Below are 16,556 nucleotides of genomic sequence, written 5' to 3' on the forward strand. Positions count from 1 at the left end.
GAAGATAATAAAAAAAAAAAAAAATGAATATACTGTATCTGAGAGCCGGTAAGATGTAATTTGTCTAAGGGAACGTTTGACAGTGGTTAAGAGCATACATTGTCTATGATACAGTAGGATGACAAACCAAGTTGTGGAACATTGTCCTACTGTCCCATGACCATTTGGCTCTTTCCTAGGGCCATTTTGCTCTATTGTTTGTTTATTTTATTATCTGTCTGGGATTTCATTGTCAACGACCTAGTATAATAAGACTCGGTAAAGCAGGGTAACATAAGGTATGTGTTTCAGTGTTTTCCAGGTAGTCAGAGTCACTGTAAGTCTGTCAAGTTGGTCTGGAGTTTGTTTTCTAAGGGATGGTGCTGATTGAGGAGTCCACAGGAATGAAGGATGTTTCTGGTGTGGAGGGATGACCAAATCTCTTTGTCCGCTCATCATCCGCTCATCATCACCTTCAGTTCTCTCTTTCTTCCTCTCGCTCTCTCTCCTTTTCTCTCTCTCTCTCTCTCTGGTTACGTATCCCTTCAGCCTACAGTGAATCCAGTAGGGAGCTCAGGGTGAATTGTGTCCTAAGGTTGTTCCTCTTCTTGGACAGAAAGGGGAATTTTAGAAACTCAACACTGGGGGAAAAGGAGGAGAGAAACAAGGAGAAGAATCAGTGGAAAGTTCCAGCAAACCAAGAATATCAACCAGCTACGACTGGATGTTTAAAAACCTACATGATCCAGGGTAGTTTAGTTGATATTATTAACCTAACATGAGCTTGAATGGGAGTTTGAATTCATTTCATATTCTCAAATGTTATAGTCAAGTGTTTAATTGTATGACTGGATGGGTTTACTTATGATGAGTACAACTCTTCAAAGCAAATTATTCAACTGATCGATAGACGATAAAGCAAACGAAAGACCTGTTTTTTGCAAAGCACATCTGGCATGCATGTACACAAAATACGAAAAGGCAGAAAAGCCTATAAGTTTTGCACAAACACACGCACCACAATTGGCGTGGGTGGTTTCAGTCCTTGTGGGCTGTTTAGTCCGCTGGTGTTTGTCTACCTCTTAATTCATTGGTTAGTCATAGTCCAATAGGGTGCTTTTCCAGCAAAAAGGACTGAGTCAGTGATTTTGGAGGTCATTCCCACACAGGACTACAGCCCACCAGGACTGTTAGCTTAGCTAAACACAGACCAAGAGCTGAGAGCACTTCAGAAAGTATTCATACCCCTTTACTTTTTACACATTTTGTTGTGTTACACCCTGAATTAAAAATGGATCAAATTGGGACTTTGTGTCATTGGCCTACACACAATACCCCATAATGTAAAAGTGGAATTATGTTTTTAGAAAATATTACAAATTAATAACAAATGAAATGCTGAAATGTCTTGAGTCAATAAGTATTCAACCACTTTGTTATGGCAAGCCTAAATAAGTTCAGGAGTAAAAATTTGCTTAACAAATCACATAATAAGTTGCATTGGCTCACTCTGTGTGCAATAATAGTGTTTAACATGATTTTTGAATGACTACCTCATCTCAGTAATTATCTGTAAGGTCCCTCAGTCGAGCAGTGAATTTCAAATACAGATTCGACCACAAAGACCAGGGAGGTTTTCCAATGCCTCGCAAAGAAGGGCAGCTATTGGTAGATTTAAAAAATAAATTAAATAAAAGCAGACATTGAATTTCCGCTCAGGGATTTCACCACGAGGCCAATGGTGACTTTACAACAGTTACAGAGTTTAATAGATCTGATAGGAGAAAACTGAGGATGGATCAACAACATTGTAGTTATTACTCCACAATACTAACCTAAATGACAGAGTGAAAAGAAGGAAGCCTGTACAGAATAAAAATGTTCCAAAACATGCATCATGTTTGCAATAAGGCACTAAAGTAAAACTGCCAAAAAAATTGGCTAATAAATGTACTTTATGTCCTGAATACAAAGCATTTTGTTTGGGGCAAATCCAACACAACATATCACTGAGTGCCACTCTTCATATTTTTAAGCATGGTGGAGGCTGCATCATGTTATGGGTACGCTTGTCAAGGACTAGGGAGTTTTTTTTTGGGGGGGGGGGATAAAAACTAAATGGAATAGAGCTAAGCATATGCAAAATCCTAGAGGAAAACCTAGTTCAGTCTGCTTTCTAACAGACACTGGGAGACAAATTCCCCTTTCGGCAGGACAATAACCTAAAACACAAGGCCAAATATACACTGGAATTACTTGCCAAAACAATATTCAATGGTCCTGAGTGGCCTACAGTTTGGAATTAAATTGGGTTGAAAATCTTGGAAATGGCTGTCTAGCAATGATCAACAACCAACTTGACAGAACTTGAACAATTTAAAAAAGAATAATCTGCAGATATTGTACAATTCAGGTGTGCAAAGCTCTTGGCGACTTAACCAGAAAGACCCACAGCTGTAATCGCTGCCAAAAGTGACTCTAACATGTATTGACTCAGGGGTGTGAATACTTATGTAAATGAGATATTTCTGTATTTAATTTTCAATACATTTGCAAAAATGTATAAAACATGTTTTCACTTTGTCATTATGGGGTATTGTGTGTAAATGGGTGAGAAAAATATATATTTAATCCATTTTGAATTCAGGCTGTAACACAACAAAATGTGGAATAAATCAAGGGGTACGAATACTTTCTGAAGGCACTGTATGTATCCTACAGCCTACACACACACACAGAGATAGGTAACATGAAACAGAGCGAAGCACGGAAACACAAGACACACACGCAACACATAACACAGTTACACACACACTGCGGAAACACAGCACACGAAGCACAGAGCGAAACAGCACACAGAACACAAAACACGCATCCTTACACTGAGAAGCGATCAGCTTCCTTCCTCCTCTCTTTTAGTTTTTTTCTTTCTTCCCCAAACTGTCCTCCATTTCATGGTTCTTCCTTTGATGACAATCCTTTTTTAAATATACAGTTCCTACTCCCCCCACCCCAAAACATCATACGTAACGTCTGACAGTCTTTCTGTCCTTTTTTCTGTCCACTCCTATCCTCGGAGACATTTGTAATCCGCTTTTAGGGAAGATGGAACTTCAACATTTATGGTGGTGGTCTTTTCATTTTCCCAAAGTCTGTTGTTTAATTTTGGGGTTTTGTAATGGAAGCAGTAGAGATAGCACATCTCAAAATACAAATTAAAAAGGAATAGGAGAAGATGGAGAGGTTGAGATGGGGTGAAACATGTGTGGAGGGAGAGGAGAGAGGGACAAAACAATCTCAGAATTACATAACGGGGTACATAGGTGAGCTGGGATGAGGACACAGGACACTATTTACAGGTCCATACATACAGTAGAGAGGAAGCAAAACATTTCAAACCTTCTCTCTGTTCGGCTCTGATAGACATTACGTCTGGAAGCACTGATTTTAACCAACATATAGACAGATATACCTGAGTTGTGAATGGAGGGAGACTGACGAAGAGAGGGAAAGGGGAAATGTGGAAAAGGGGGAAGACAGAGGTGTAGTCAAAAACATTGCATTGATGATATTATTAAATTAATTTCTACGTCAGTTGTTGGCTAGACTACAAACATCCTCCATTTTAGCATCTTAAAGTCATTCTCTCTTCTTAGGATTGATAAAAAGTGTCTTAATAATTTCTTCCCAGAGTTTTTTATCTGCAATGATTGAACGAAAACATGCTATGATGCACAGACCTGAACATCACTCCACTAACTGAAACCACTAACTAAACCATCAACTTGCCCATCAATAATGAGCAATATAACCACCTGTCACAACAACCTATACTGATCCATTCTAGAATGGCACATGCTCACCTCCTACTGCTGGTCAAAGAGTAGCACCCTCCTGTCCCAGTTACAATGGGGGAATATTCACTACCCATTGGGAACAGACGTCAATTCAATGTCTATTCCATGTTGGTTCAGCGTCATTTCATTGACATGACGTGGAAACAATGTTGATTCAACCAGTGTGTGCCCAGTTTGTATTGACTATTCCTATTCCCTATAATAGGGCTCTGGTCAAAAGTAGTGCACTATATAGGGAATATGGTGCCATTTCAAATGCAGAAAGCACTATATAGGGAGTAGGTTGCCATTTGCTCAACAATGAGTCATGCATGTCTGTAGCCTACAGTTGGGTACGTGTCAATTCTACCACCAGAGGGGAAAGTATAGTCTATTTGTAGATTGTTAGTGACAGTCGAGGTTCATTTTGCTATCTGCTATGACTCAATAAGTGTCATAAACTAATAACCTGAAACCTGGGATATGATGTGCATTTAAATGCTACTTCGTTATGCTACACCTTGTGGTTACTTATTATCACAATTCTTTTATCACTAATAATGCAAACGTTGTGTGAGTTTTCCTTCCACATAGTGGAGGTTAGGGGAATTTGTAACCTACTCAAATGTAGAGTAACTTCTGTTACTTTCAAACATTGAACTCCTTAAATGTTCTGTATGTACTGTATCTCAGGATATTTCAAGTAAGATGGGTACAAGACAGGACAGGACAGGATGGATTGATGGAACAAGAGAGAGGGAGAACAGAGAGGAGAGGAAGTGATGAAGTGTGTAGAAAAGACGGTAAGGTTGGGGTGGGCTTTGGCCGATGTGGTTTCACAGAGGGAATTTGAGTTTTGAGGACGTGTTCTGATTAACGTGGAAAAAGGAAGAAGTAGATTATTATTTTTTTCTCTAGTATTAATTCACAGTTACTGCTTATTTTTGCATATCCCTGATAAGCACTGGGCTCTCAGAATAGTTCTCTGTAAAAAGATAACAAAAATTATAAATCATAAAGTAATTATTATTACCAGTTAGTCTAGTAAGGTCTGTAAGAAATAACACAGCAGCTACACAAGACCACTAGTTACCCTTCCTCATCGTTAAAAAATAAAACTTTCCCAAACCCCCCTCCCCGTCAGGGTACAAATGATCTCTTCCACCCTATAGCATCTTAGCATGCATATATAAGCTCCACTCTTCTCAGACAAAACTGTGAGAGGCGAGTGCTTATTTCCCCTAATAGCATGCTGTTAGTCTATATGTTATGTGTATAGAAATATACACATTCATATTCACTTAATATATACAGTAAATATATACACATTCATTAAGCTTATGATAAAATCTGATGTCTTCTCAAATCATATTTCCTTGATTATGGATATAGACATATCAATTCCTTATTGCTTGCAATGGAAACCCCATGCAGATTGAAATAAGTCAAAACTTTACAACTGTACAGAACATTTGGACCAATAACAGGTATAAGAAGAATTCCTATCATTAAAGAACAAACACCCAAAGCACTAGATCAAGGGAGAAGACAGGGGAGGAAGGGAGGGATGTACGGATGAAGAGAGAAAAAATAGATTTGGTAGTTTGTAGACTGGTGTCTGGGTGTCAACAGAATCATATATAGGGAATATATCTATGTATACTACCATATATAACTATATTATCATATATATTACTCTGGGTGCAGAGTACTAGTGCAGGTTGGGGTGAATTCCATTTATATTATATCAACTCTGGAGGTGAATAAAAATGCAAACCATGAATTGAAAAGAATCTGCATTTAATATAACAGGCGATTTTCAATTAATGAATTGAGATTCAATGCATCTCCTGAATTGACTGCAATCAAAATGGAATCCACCCCAACCATAGTTATAGGTCAAGCTTTCACCCTCCCTGACACTCCCACCTCAAACTTAAACTCTACACAGATGAAGGCTTTTCGGATTCTCACCCACTACTATTGGATTAGCATGGTCCCAGATCTGTTTGTGCTGTCTAGCCAACTCCTATGTCATTGGCAAGCTAAACATGACATGTTTGATGTGACAATGAGTGACAAGGACTTGGTAATAGAGCACGAACAGACTGGCACTCAGGCTACTATTGGATAGTGCAGATATGGAGTGCAGATATGGAGTTGTGTCACGTGACTCACGACAACAGTTCATATTCTAATCTAATAAACGTCAAACCTCCTCAGCATCATTTGAGCCTGTAGAGGATACACTTCTCAACCTAACGAGTCCTGAGCTTTGAATTATCTAATGGTTTTGTCTTATTGTCTTTTTTTAAACTTCGATCGTTGAGCCAGGTTGCCCTAATAGCCTTTTTAGCTTAACGCTATCTAGAGTGTATACAGTCCACACCTGTATAAGGCTACTGCTAATGTTAGTCATAGAGAATGCCCTTTCTACAAAATGTGAAAAGATTTCACCTTCGGTCCTTACACAACCCTCTGTCTGTCTCTAGTGAGAGAGGAGAAAGTGGCAGAGTGAGACATGAGGAGGGGGAGAGATGGGAGGGTCAAACAAAAAAAACACACATCAAATCATAAGGACAAATTTCAAGCAACAGTACTGGATACGACCAGTTAGCGACTTAATAGATGGCAACATTCTATGCCAATAAATATCAATAATAAAATCGACAGTAACATCAGAAAATACAAAAATAAACATTTCTGTAAATCAACCGCTTAAATGAAAATATACAATCCATAAGAGTGCCAATAATTAAAAGGTTGACATTGTGTGTATCAAGATAGAGTGGTCTTAACATTGTCACTATAACCTCGTACTCTTCTACATTTCAACAAACTATTTCAAAATAAATTAGGATTTTAAGAAGTTTTGGTCTCTTTTTTTCTGATGTCTGGTATGGAGGGAAAACGTTTGTCCTCCTTCAACACTTCCTTTTCCCTCCTTTTTTCCCAGAAAACAGTGAGAAAGAAAGGAATGATCTGTAATTCTGATGAATTGGCACTCTTGCATCTTGGGCCAGAGGTAGATGCATGTCTGTGCACACAAAACCACACAACTCCCATGTGCGCCACAGATATACAGCATATCTCCATAGGATTGACTATACATAGATACAAATATATTTCTATACATTGCATATTTCTATATATGTATGTTGCCTTTTTTGTTCATTTTGTCATTGATCGTTCTGTTCTTCTACCAAGCGCTGTCAGTCCATCCTCCATTCACGGTGCCCTCTTTTTATGTGAGGAGCGATGGTTCAGCAGCCAGGACCGGAAGGTGGGGGGAGGGGGGTGGGAGGAGGGTCAAAAAGGACAAAAGAGAAAAAGAAAAAAAGAAAACTGAAAAAATCACTACACTCAAATCATAAGAGTCATTGTGAGAGTGCCGATGTGGTGAAATGCTCGATACAGGAAGACAACAAAGGATTGAGGAAGTGGAGGAAGATCGATGATGAAGATGAAAAATACAGAAATTGATCTCTCGTCTAACGGGTGACCCGAAGCCACTTCTGAATAAAGCCACACCCTCCTGACACTGACATGTGCAGACTGAAGGGTATAGTTTGATATGTGTACAGATTTCTGAGGAGCCATATTTAGAAAAAGAGAAAGAAGCTACATTTCATTTCATGCACCTGCATACAAGAGGGCAGGGAGGGCCGGTATATGGGCACAAGTTCAATGATGAGAAATACTGATCCCTGCTTCGATGGAACCTCCCCTTTTACTGCTCCCAACCAATGGGAATGAGAGTCCCACCCCCCACCCCTTCTTCTCTACCACCCCTAACCCCGCCCCCTAGAGAAACGGGAGAATCCCTCCATCCCTTCTGCCCTGTCCAATCCTCACAACCATTATAAAAATAGTTTGTTATTACGTCCTCCCTCTTTGTGGGTTAGGATGCTACTCGGAATCTCTTCTTTAAAACATTGATGGCCGTTGTCCAGGCTTTCATCAGAGTCTGTGTATTGCACAAAAGCCCCAGCTCTCTACATGGCACTGATAATATCAATAATGATAATGATAATAATAGTAGTCGTGAATGAACGCTAGTATAGTACAATACACACACACACACACACACACACCTCTCTAGCACCCACCCCCAGCTTTGAAAATGATACATTGCTGTTTGAGCGGTCAGTTAAGTCTCTGTGTGTGTGGTCTCTGTGTATGTGTGTGCCTGTGTGTGTATGATACAATCGATTTTCATCACACAGAAACACATTTAACGGTCCAATGAGTCAACACCCCTGGGAGATCTAGCACTAACCAGTACACGGCTTGTTTTGTGGGTGCTACTAAAAAATACCTTTCTTACTTTACTACCTCTTTCTTTCTTTTCAAAGATTTTCTGTTAAATATAAGAATTTCTTTGTGTGAATGTATTCCTACTGTTTTTCATGAGATGTTTTCTTTAAAAAAACGATTGCATGCATTTTTATATATATATATATATACAGTATATTAGATATTTTGTTGGTGTTAGTTACTGTAAGTGTGTTCGTCTCCCAAATACAAGCGGTGTGTGTGTGAGTGAGTGGGTTTGCTGTTGAGGCTTGATGACGTGTGGTGGTGTAGAGTATCAGAAGAAGTCTCCTTTGACTAAGGAGCTCTTTAGGATTAGTGGTAATACTGAGTGCAAGAACAGCACACATTTATTATAATACAGGGAGGCCTGCTACTGTAGCTCACTACATTATTTATCAGTCTAAATCACTAACCTACACTCAATCCCTGTTAATAAGGCAGGTGTGTGAGAGTATACGTGTGTGTGTGTGTGTGTGTGTCTGTGTTGATGTGTGTTCTCATTGCTCCAACAGGCGTAACATCAAATAAAATAAAATTTGCTGTAGACTAACGCCGAATACCTCTTGACATTTTGCTTCGGCTTAACATTTTGCACGTTGGATGTGGTGGGAAAGTGCATGTAGTCATAGTGGATATTTTTGCTATTCATTCTAAGTCCCTTATACACTGAATGTCCCCCTATACCGGGCTTTCAATATAGAGCATTATTAAATGTGGCTAAATGGCACCCCCTACAGTTCATTATCATTATCACTATATGACTAATATCAGTGGGAGTACTGGGATTACAGTGGTGTTGGTATGTCTCTCTTTCCTGATGCTCCTCCTGCAGTTGACTTGTTGGCTTGCTTCTCCACATCATGACACTACAAAATGGAGGGGATGGGGGAGTGACAGCGGCGGAGGTTGGTTCCCGGGGGCTCGAAAGGGTTGGTGATGGGGGTGAGGCGCATAGGGGCTCCTGACATGCCCGAAATGTTATTGAGGCTGCGGGACTTCTCATAGCCTGTCGCTGTGGTGACCAGGTTGTCATGGTTACAGGGTTACATTAGGTTAAAGGTCAAGGGGTTATCGTAGAGATGGCAAAGGTTATCAACAGTGGTGTTTTGGGAAAAGTAGTTTTAGGGTTTAAAAACAGTTTAAATGCAGGACATTTCATACAAAATAAAGATAAAGTATAATGGCATAAATGTTTGTGGTTAATTTAAATGTTTGAATGATTATTAGCGATTGTTAATGTTATTTGTTTAAGGAGGACATGGATATAATTTGGATGACAGAGAAAGATGTCGTGTTAAAATATATAATGGGTTAGAAATAGCAAGGAATACCGATTGTTTGAATAAAAAGGTTGAATAAAAAAAAATTAAAAAAAAACATACCGAATCAAGTCAAATCAACAGCCAAACCAAAAATCCAAATCAAGTTTTAAGGCCAAAGCAAACAAACAGACAGACAAGGGACAGAGAGAAAGACAGACAGAGACAGACAGACGGGAGAGACAGGACAAAACAGGAAAATGAGTTATGAAAATATGTCATCAAAATCTTGCCACATCAATACAAAATGGTGCTCTCTGTCAGTAGCGCCAGCATACACAGTACAACACAGTAAGGTACAGTACAGTACAGTAGAATATAGAAGGTGGGCGAGTACTGATGGATAAAACAGCTGGTGTCAAGCTCCAGTGACTTTTAGCTCCCTCTGGCATACACAAAGAGAGGGAATAACACTCATTTGTCTCTCAGAAAAAGGGAGAGCGATATCGAGAGAGAGAGGGCAGACTCAGCATCCAGATGTTTTAGCCTACAACACTGAATTCTAAACCTCCAAACAGACAGACTTCAGACAGACAGAGGGACAGACAGACGGACAGGGCAACAGTACAGTCGTGGTCAAAAGTTTTGAGAATGACACAAGTATTTGTCTTCACAAAGTTTGCTGTTTCAGTGTTTTTAGATATTTTTGTCAGATGTTACTATGGTATACTGACATATAATTACAAGCATTCCATAAGTGTCAAAGGCTTTTATTGACAATTACATTACGTTTATGCAAAGAGTCAATATTTGCAGTGTTGACCCTTCTTTTTCAAGACCTCTGCAATCCGCCCTGCCATGCTGTCAATTAACTTCTGGGCCACATCCTGACTGATGGCAGGCCATTCTTGCATAATCAATGCTTGGAGTTTGTCAGAATTTGTGGGTTTTTGTTTGTCCACCCGCCTCTTGAGGATTGACCACAAGTTCTCAATGGGATTAAGGTCTGGGGAGTTTCCTGGCCATGGACCCAAAATGTCGATGTTTTGTTCCCTGAGCCACTTAGTTATCACTTTTGCCTTATGGCAAGGTGCTCCATCATGCTGGAAAAGGCATTGTTCGTCACCAAACTGTTCTTGGATGGTTGGGAGAAGTTGCTCTCGGAGGATGTGTTGGTACCATTCTTTATTCATGGCTGTGTTCTTAGGCAAAATTGTGAGTGAGCCCACTCCCTTGGCTGAGAAGCAACCCCACACATGAATGGTCTAAGGATGCTTTACTGTTGGCATGACACAGGACTGATGGTAGCGCTCACCTAGTCTTCTCCGGACAAGATTTTCCTTGCAGGTAACCATGGTTAACAGAGGAAGAACAATGATTTCAAGCACCACCCTCCTTTTAAAGCTTCCAGTCTGTTATTCTAACTCAATCAGCATGACAGAGTGATCTCCAGCCTTGTCCTCGTCAACACTCTCACCTGTGTTAACGAGAGAATCACTGACATGATGTCAACTGGTCCTTTTGTGGCAGGGCTGAAATGCAGTGGAAATGTTTTTTTGGGATTAAGTTCATTTTCATGGCAAAGAGGGACTTTGCAATTCATTGCAATTCATCTGATCACTCTTCATAACATTCTGGAGTATATGCAAATTGCCATCATAAAAACTGAGGCAGCAGACTTTGTGAAAATTAATATTTGTGTAATTCTCAAAACCTTTGACCACGACTGTACATACAGTCAAAGCTCTATTCAGCACCTCTCCAGAATAACAACAATGTGACCAACTTGGACCTGGTGAAGTCGTCAGGGTTAGGGAACAGGAACATAAGCAGAACATTTACTGTGTGTGTGTGTGTGTGGAAAACACCTTATGAAAACACTGACAGCTTCACCGGGCCCAACAGAACCTGGCTGCCTCCCCCGTATTCACCCTTTACACCTTCCTCTCAGAGCCCCCATCACAGTAGTAATGATCTCGGATCAGTTTGACCTTTTAGATCATAATTAATAAAAATAATAAGATAAGCTTTTAATGTACAAAGGTGACCTGATCCTAGATCAGCACTCCTACTGAGACGGTTTGTGAATGCAGGCCCATACTTCCTCTCATGGTCCAAGCCTGCCTTCTTCCCCTCCTCCTCCTCCTTCCCAGGGATGTTGTGGAACGTAAACATAAAACACAGTTTATGCACCTTTTCATGTTGTGGAATAGTCTCTATGCACATATTATTACGCCAGATTAGTGTTCGAATTTGAATTTCTCCCAACTAGTCATTTTGACAGCTGTTCAGAATTGAGTTTTTGCCAGTACTGTACATCCCTGCTTCCTCAGCATTTCCTACAACTTGTGTCGGTCTGTTTGACATTTTTAGAGAACAGATGTCAATAACCTGGAGAATGATCAGGTAGAGCAAAATAGATCGAGGTTTGACACAAGCTCAAGCTGTTGTTGCATCTGCCAAAATCTCACACCACCCCTTCAAGGGTGAGCCAAAATTCAACACCACCTTTTAAGAGTGAGCCAAAATGTAACACCACCTTTTAAGAGTGAGACAAATTCTAACACCATCCCTTTAAGAGTGACCCAAAGGTCGCATTCCCCTGCTCAGACGTTGCATGCATCAACCAATGGTTGCGTGCCACGTCATTGACTGTGCTGTCAGCAACTTCTGAGCAGGGGAACACAACCAATATCTAACACCACCCTTTTAAGAGCAAGCCAAAATCGAACACCACCCCTTTAAGAGTGAGTCTATCTCTTCCCAGATACGATTCAGACGAAAGAGGGGGGAGCTAAAATATTTATATCACTTAACTTTGTGTGTGTGTATGCGTGTTGTGAAGTTACAAACACCACACATGACCAAGCAGTAGAATCTTCAGGTTAGGTGGGATAACAGGATAGGTTTGATCATCCTCTGTTCTCTAAACTCAAAGCAGCCATATCTCCTCCTAATGTGTCCTTTCTTTGTGTTGTTTTTGTTGTCATGAATGACTTTGTTTCATCATTACTGATAATAGAGAATGTGCCCTTGGGTAGGAATGAATGAGGGTGGAAAGGCAGTCACATCACATGTCATCAAACATAAACCTGTGATCCAATTCAATCAATCACAGATAAAGGGTAACCACACTGTGGTTTACACTGTATACAAGGTCTCACAGACATTGTCATTGGATATTTGGATTTTGTAAAAACACATCTACCCTTAAAATACAGCATCAACATTCTGAATGAAACCTGCAGCCCTGCTGAAAAAAAACAGCATAGACCAGCATAAATCAAGCTGGTCTGACCAGCATGTTCTGGTTCTGCTGGCTGACCAGTGTGGTCTAGCTGGTCAAGCTGGTCTGATCTGCATGGTCTAGCTGGTTATGCTGGCAGACCAGCCTTCATTGTGTTTTTGCTGGTGACCAGCATAAGCTAAAGCAAAACCAGAATCACGTCACATTATGCTGGCTTACAAAGTGATGTTTAATTCCTATTGGAATCCAACCAGAGTGGATTCCCACAGTCTGCATTCAGAATGACTGCCAGGGTTTAGAAGATGAGGGGGAAGGGTCGTTCAAAACTGCGACACAGTTGTCAAGTCAACCCATCCGTCAGTGCTGCTGTGAACTGCATCACAAGAGACATCCCAAATGGGAGATGTATATATATATATATATATAAATTATATCATTATTGCAATTTCAATGTTTGAGTTGCTTTGTGAATCACTAAATTAGCTTTAGATGATTTTACTGCAACACTACTCACTGCATCCAAGTTGCTTGACATAGGCGTTTCAAAGAGCTGTTAGTCAAGGCATGAATATAAGCTCCCCACCCACTCATCCTGTCTTTTCAAACTTCCTGGTAGTTAGCCATGAGAGAAAAGGTACTTTTCAGAATGACTGTTCAGGACCATTGGGTGCCACGTAGAACCCTTTGATTTGCCTCTGTTTTGAGTTCCATTTAGGACCCTCTCATGAAGAACCCTCTGGTTCCAGGTAGAACCAATGACAGGTTCTACAGTTATACTTATAGGATACTTCAGATGTTCCTTAAGTATCCTATAAGTATAAGTTACCTGCTACTGAGTTGCAGTAAAAATACAGTGGGGCCATACTTGTGAACATAAGCAAGCGTTTAAAGTTAAATGGGTTCTCACGCACAAAATGTGTATTAGCCAATGAAAAGTGTCAATTTACTTGCATGTGATGCTAAATTGTACTGGTCCCATCAGATAACATGGCACGTTAGCCCTATGCTAACCTCAACAAATGGTACTGATTATGTCCTAGCACAACTTCTTCATCAGCCTATGAAAGATCTTAGACTTTATATCGACCAACCAATGTAATTTCTTAAAATAGGTCAACCCTGGCCACTAGAGGGATATTTGAAACCTACAAATTCAAGATTGACTTGTTCCGTTGGTCTGTAACAAAATGTTGTGTGCCAATATTGCACTGATGCATATGGAATCATGTAGTAACCAAAAAAGTGTTAAACAAATCAAAATATATTTTATATTTGAGATTATTCAAAGTAGCCACCCTTTGCGTTGATGACAGCTTAGCACACTGTTGGCATTCTCTCAACCAGCTTCATGAGTTAGTCACCTGGAATGCATTTCAATTAACAAGTGTGCCTTGTTAAAAGTTAATTTGTGGAATTTCTTTCCTTCTTAATGCATTTGAAACAATCAGTTGTGTTGTGACAAGGTAGGTTTTTTTTTATTTTTTTCTAATATTTTGTTTTGATTTTTGTATCTTTTTTTTTTTTTTTATTATTATTTTTTTTTTCGGGGGGATGGATCAGCTTAATATTGCAGATAGATTGTATCTTCTATCAATGTAATTGTCTGCATCACTTCCAATCCCCCATGTTTTTTTATTTTTATATATATATTCCCCTTTATTACTTTTCAACCCCACCATCCTTTCCCTACTTGGAGTAAATTAGTGAACAACAACGCCCAGGCCTCTACTTCCGGTCGATACTTACTATCTACACCTTATAGACAGAGTTAATTTTACAATAATTCTATATCTATCTATCTATATATATATATATATACATATACAGTGGGGAAAAAAAGTATTTAGTCAGCCACCAATTGTGCAAGTTCTCCCACTTAAAAAGATGAGAGAGGCCTGTAATTTTCATCATAGGTATACGTCAACTATGACAGACAAAATGAGGAAAAAAATCCAGAAAATCACATTGTAGGATTTTTTATGAATTTATTTGCAAATTATGGTGGAAAATAAGTATTTGGTCAATAACAAAAAGTTTCTCAATAATTTGTTATATACCCTTTGTTGGCAATGACACAGGTCAAACGTTTTCTGTAAGTCTTCACAAGGTTTTCACACACTGTTGCTGGTATTTTGGCCCATTCCTCCATGCAGATCTCCTCTAGAGCAGTGATGTTTTGGGGCTGTCGCTTGGCAACACGGACTTTCAACTCCCTCTAAAGATTTTCTATGGGGTTGAGATCTGGAGACTGGCTAGGCCACTCCAGGACCTTGAAATGCTTCTTACAAAGCCACTCCTTCGTTGCCCGGGCGGTGTGTTTGGGATCATTGTCATGCTGAAAGACCCAGCCACGTTTCATCTTCAATGCCCTTGCTGATGGAAGGAGGTTTTCACTCAAAATCTCACGATACATGGCCCCATTCATTCTTTCCATTACACGGATCAGTCGTCCTGGTCCCTTTGCAGAAAAACAGCCCCAAAGCATGATGTTTCCACCCCCATGCTTCACAGTAGGTATGGTGTTCTTTGGATGCAACTCATAATTCTTTGTCCTCCAAACACGACGAGTTGAGTTTTTACCAAAAAGTTATATTTTGGTTTCATCTGACCATATGACATTCTCCCAATCCTCTTCTGGATCATCCAAATGCACTCTAACAAACTTCAGACGGGCCTGGACATGTACTGGCTTAAGCAGGGGGACACGTCTGGCACTGCAGGATTTGAGTCCCTGGCGGCGTAGTGTGTTACTGATGGTAGGCTTTGTTACTTTGGTCCCAGCTCTCTGCAGGTCATTCACTAGGTCCCCCCGTGTGGTTCTGGGATTTTTGCTCACCGTTCTTGTGATCATTTTGACCCCACGGGGTGAGATCTTGCATGGAGCCCCAGATCGAGGGAGATTATCAGTGGTCTTGTATGTCTTCCATTTCCTAATAATTGCTCCCACAGTTGATTTCTTCAAACCAAGCTGCTTACCTATTGCAGATTCAGTCTTCCCAGCCTGGTGCAGGTCTACAATTTTGTTTCTGGTGTCCTTTGACAGCTCTTTGGTCTTGGCCATAGTGGTGTTTGGAGTGTGACTGTTTGAGGTTGTGGACAGGTGTCTTTTATACTGATAACAAGTTCAAACAGGTGCCATTAATACAGGTAACTAGTGGAGGACAGAGGAGCCTCTTAAAGAAGAAGTTACAGGTCTGTGAGAGCCAGAAATCTTGCTTGTTTGTAGGTGACCAAATACTTATTTTTCACCATAATTTGCAAATAAATTCATAAAAATCCTACAATGTGATTTTCTGGAGAAAAAAATCTCAATTTGTCTATCATAGTGTACGTGTACCTATGATGAAAATTACAGGCCTCTCTCATCTTTTTAAGTGGGAGAACTTGCACAATTGGTGGCTGACTAAATACTTTTTTCCCCCACTGTATATATACACATACATATACACATATACACACATATACATATATATATATATATATATATATATATATATATATATATATATATATATATATATATATATATACACACACACATACACATATCCATTTTTTGCTCCTAAACTTCTTCTACTCTCAACCTCTCCGATCATTTTCATGATGTCCATCCGGTTTGCTTCTAAATGCCATATCTTTCCAAGGTAGGGTTGGTATACAGAAGATAGCCCTATTTGGTAAAAGACCAAGTCCATATCATGGCAAGAACAGCTCAAATAAGCAAAGAGAAATGACAGTCCATCATTACTTTAAGACATGAAGGTCAGTCAATCCGGAACATTTCAAGAACTTTGAAAGTTTCTTAAAGTGCAGTCTCAAAAACCATCAAGCGCTATGATGAAACTGGCTCTCATGAGGACAGCCACAAGAAAGGAAGACCCAGAGTTACCTCTGCTGCAGAGGATAAGTTCATTACAG

At 39.8% G+C, this 16,556-nt stretch overlaps 1 protein-coding gene across 4 annotated transcripts in view; it reads right to left on the reverse strand.

Moving 5' to 3' along the window:
- Positions 1-491: 491 nt before the first annotated feature.
- LOC121569776 (potassium voltage-gated channel subfamily C member 1-like) overlaps positions 492-16,556 on the reverse strand; it is an 85,117-nt gene continuing 69,052 nt past the window's right edge. For 2 of the 4 annotated variants that reach the window (XM_045221320.1, XM_045221319.1), the window contains one exon: positions 492-620. In XM_045221320.1, coding sequence (XP_045077255.1) covers positions 607-620 — 14 coding nt within the window. In that variant the 3' untranslated portion in view covers positions 492-606. Of the gene's footprint in view, positions 621-7,640; positions 9,145-16,556 lie in introns of those variants that run through there. The other 2 variants (XM_045221317.1, XM_045221316.1) reach the window with 1 other exon arrangement.

The sequence above is a fragment of the Coregonus clupeaformis genome, chromosome 7 (genome assembly GCF_020615455.1).
Source record: "Coregonus clupeaformis isolate EN_2021a chromosome 7, ASM2061545v1, whole genome shotgun sequence".
NCBI classification, from domain to species: domain Eukaryota; kingdom Metazoa; phylum Chordata; class Actinopteri; order Salmoniformes; family Salmonidae; genus Coregonus; species Coregonus clupeaformis.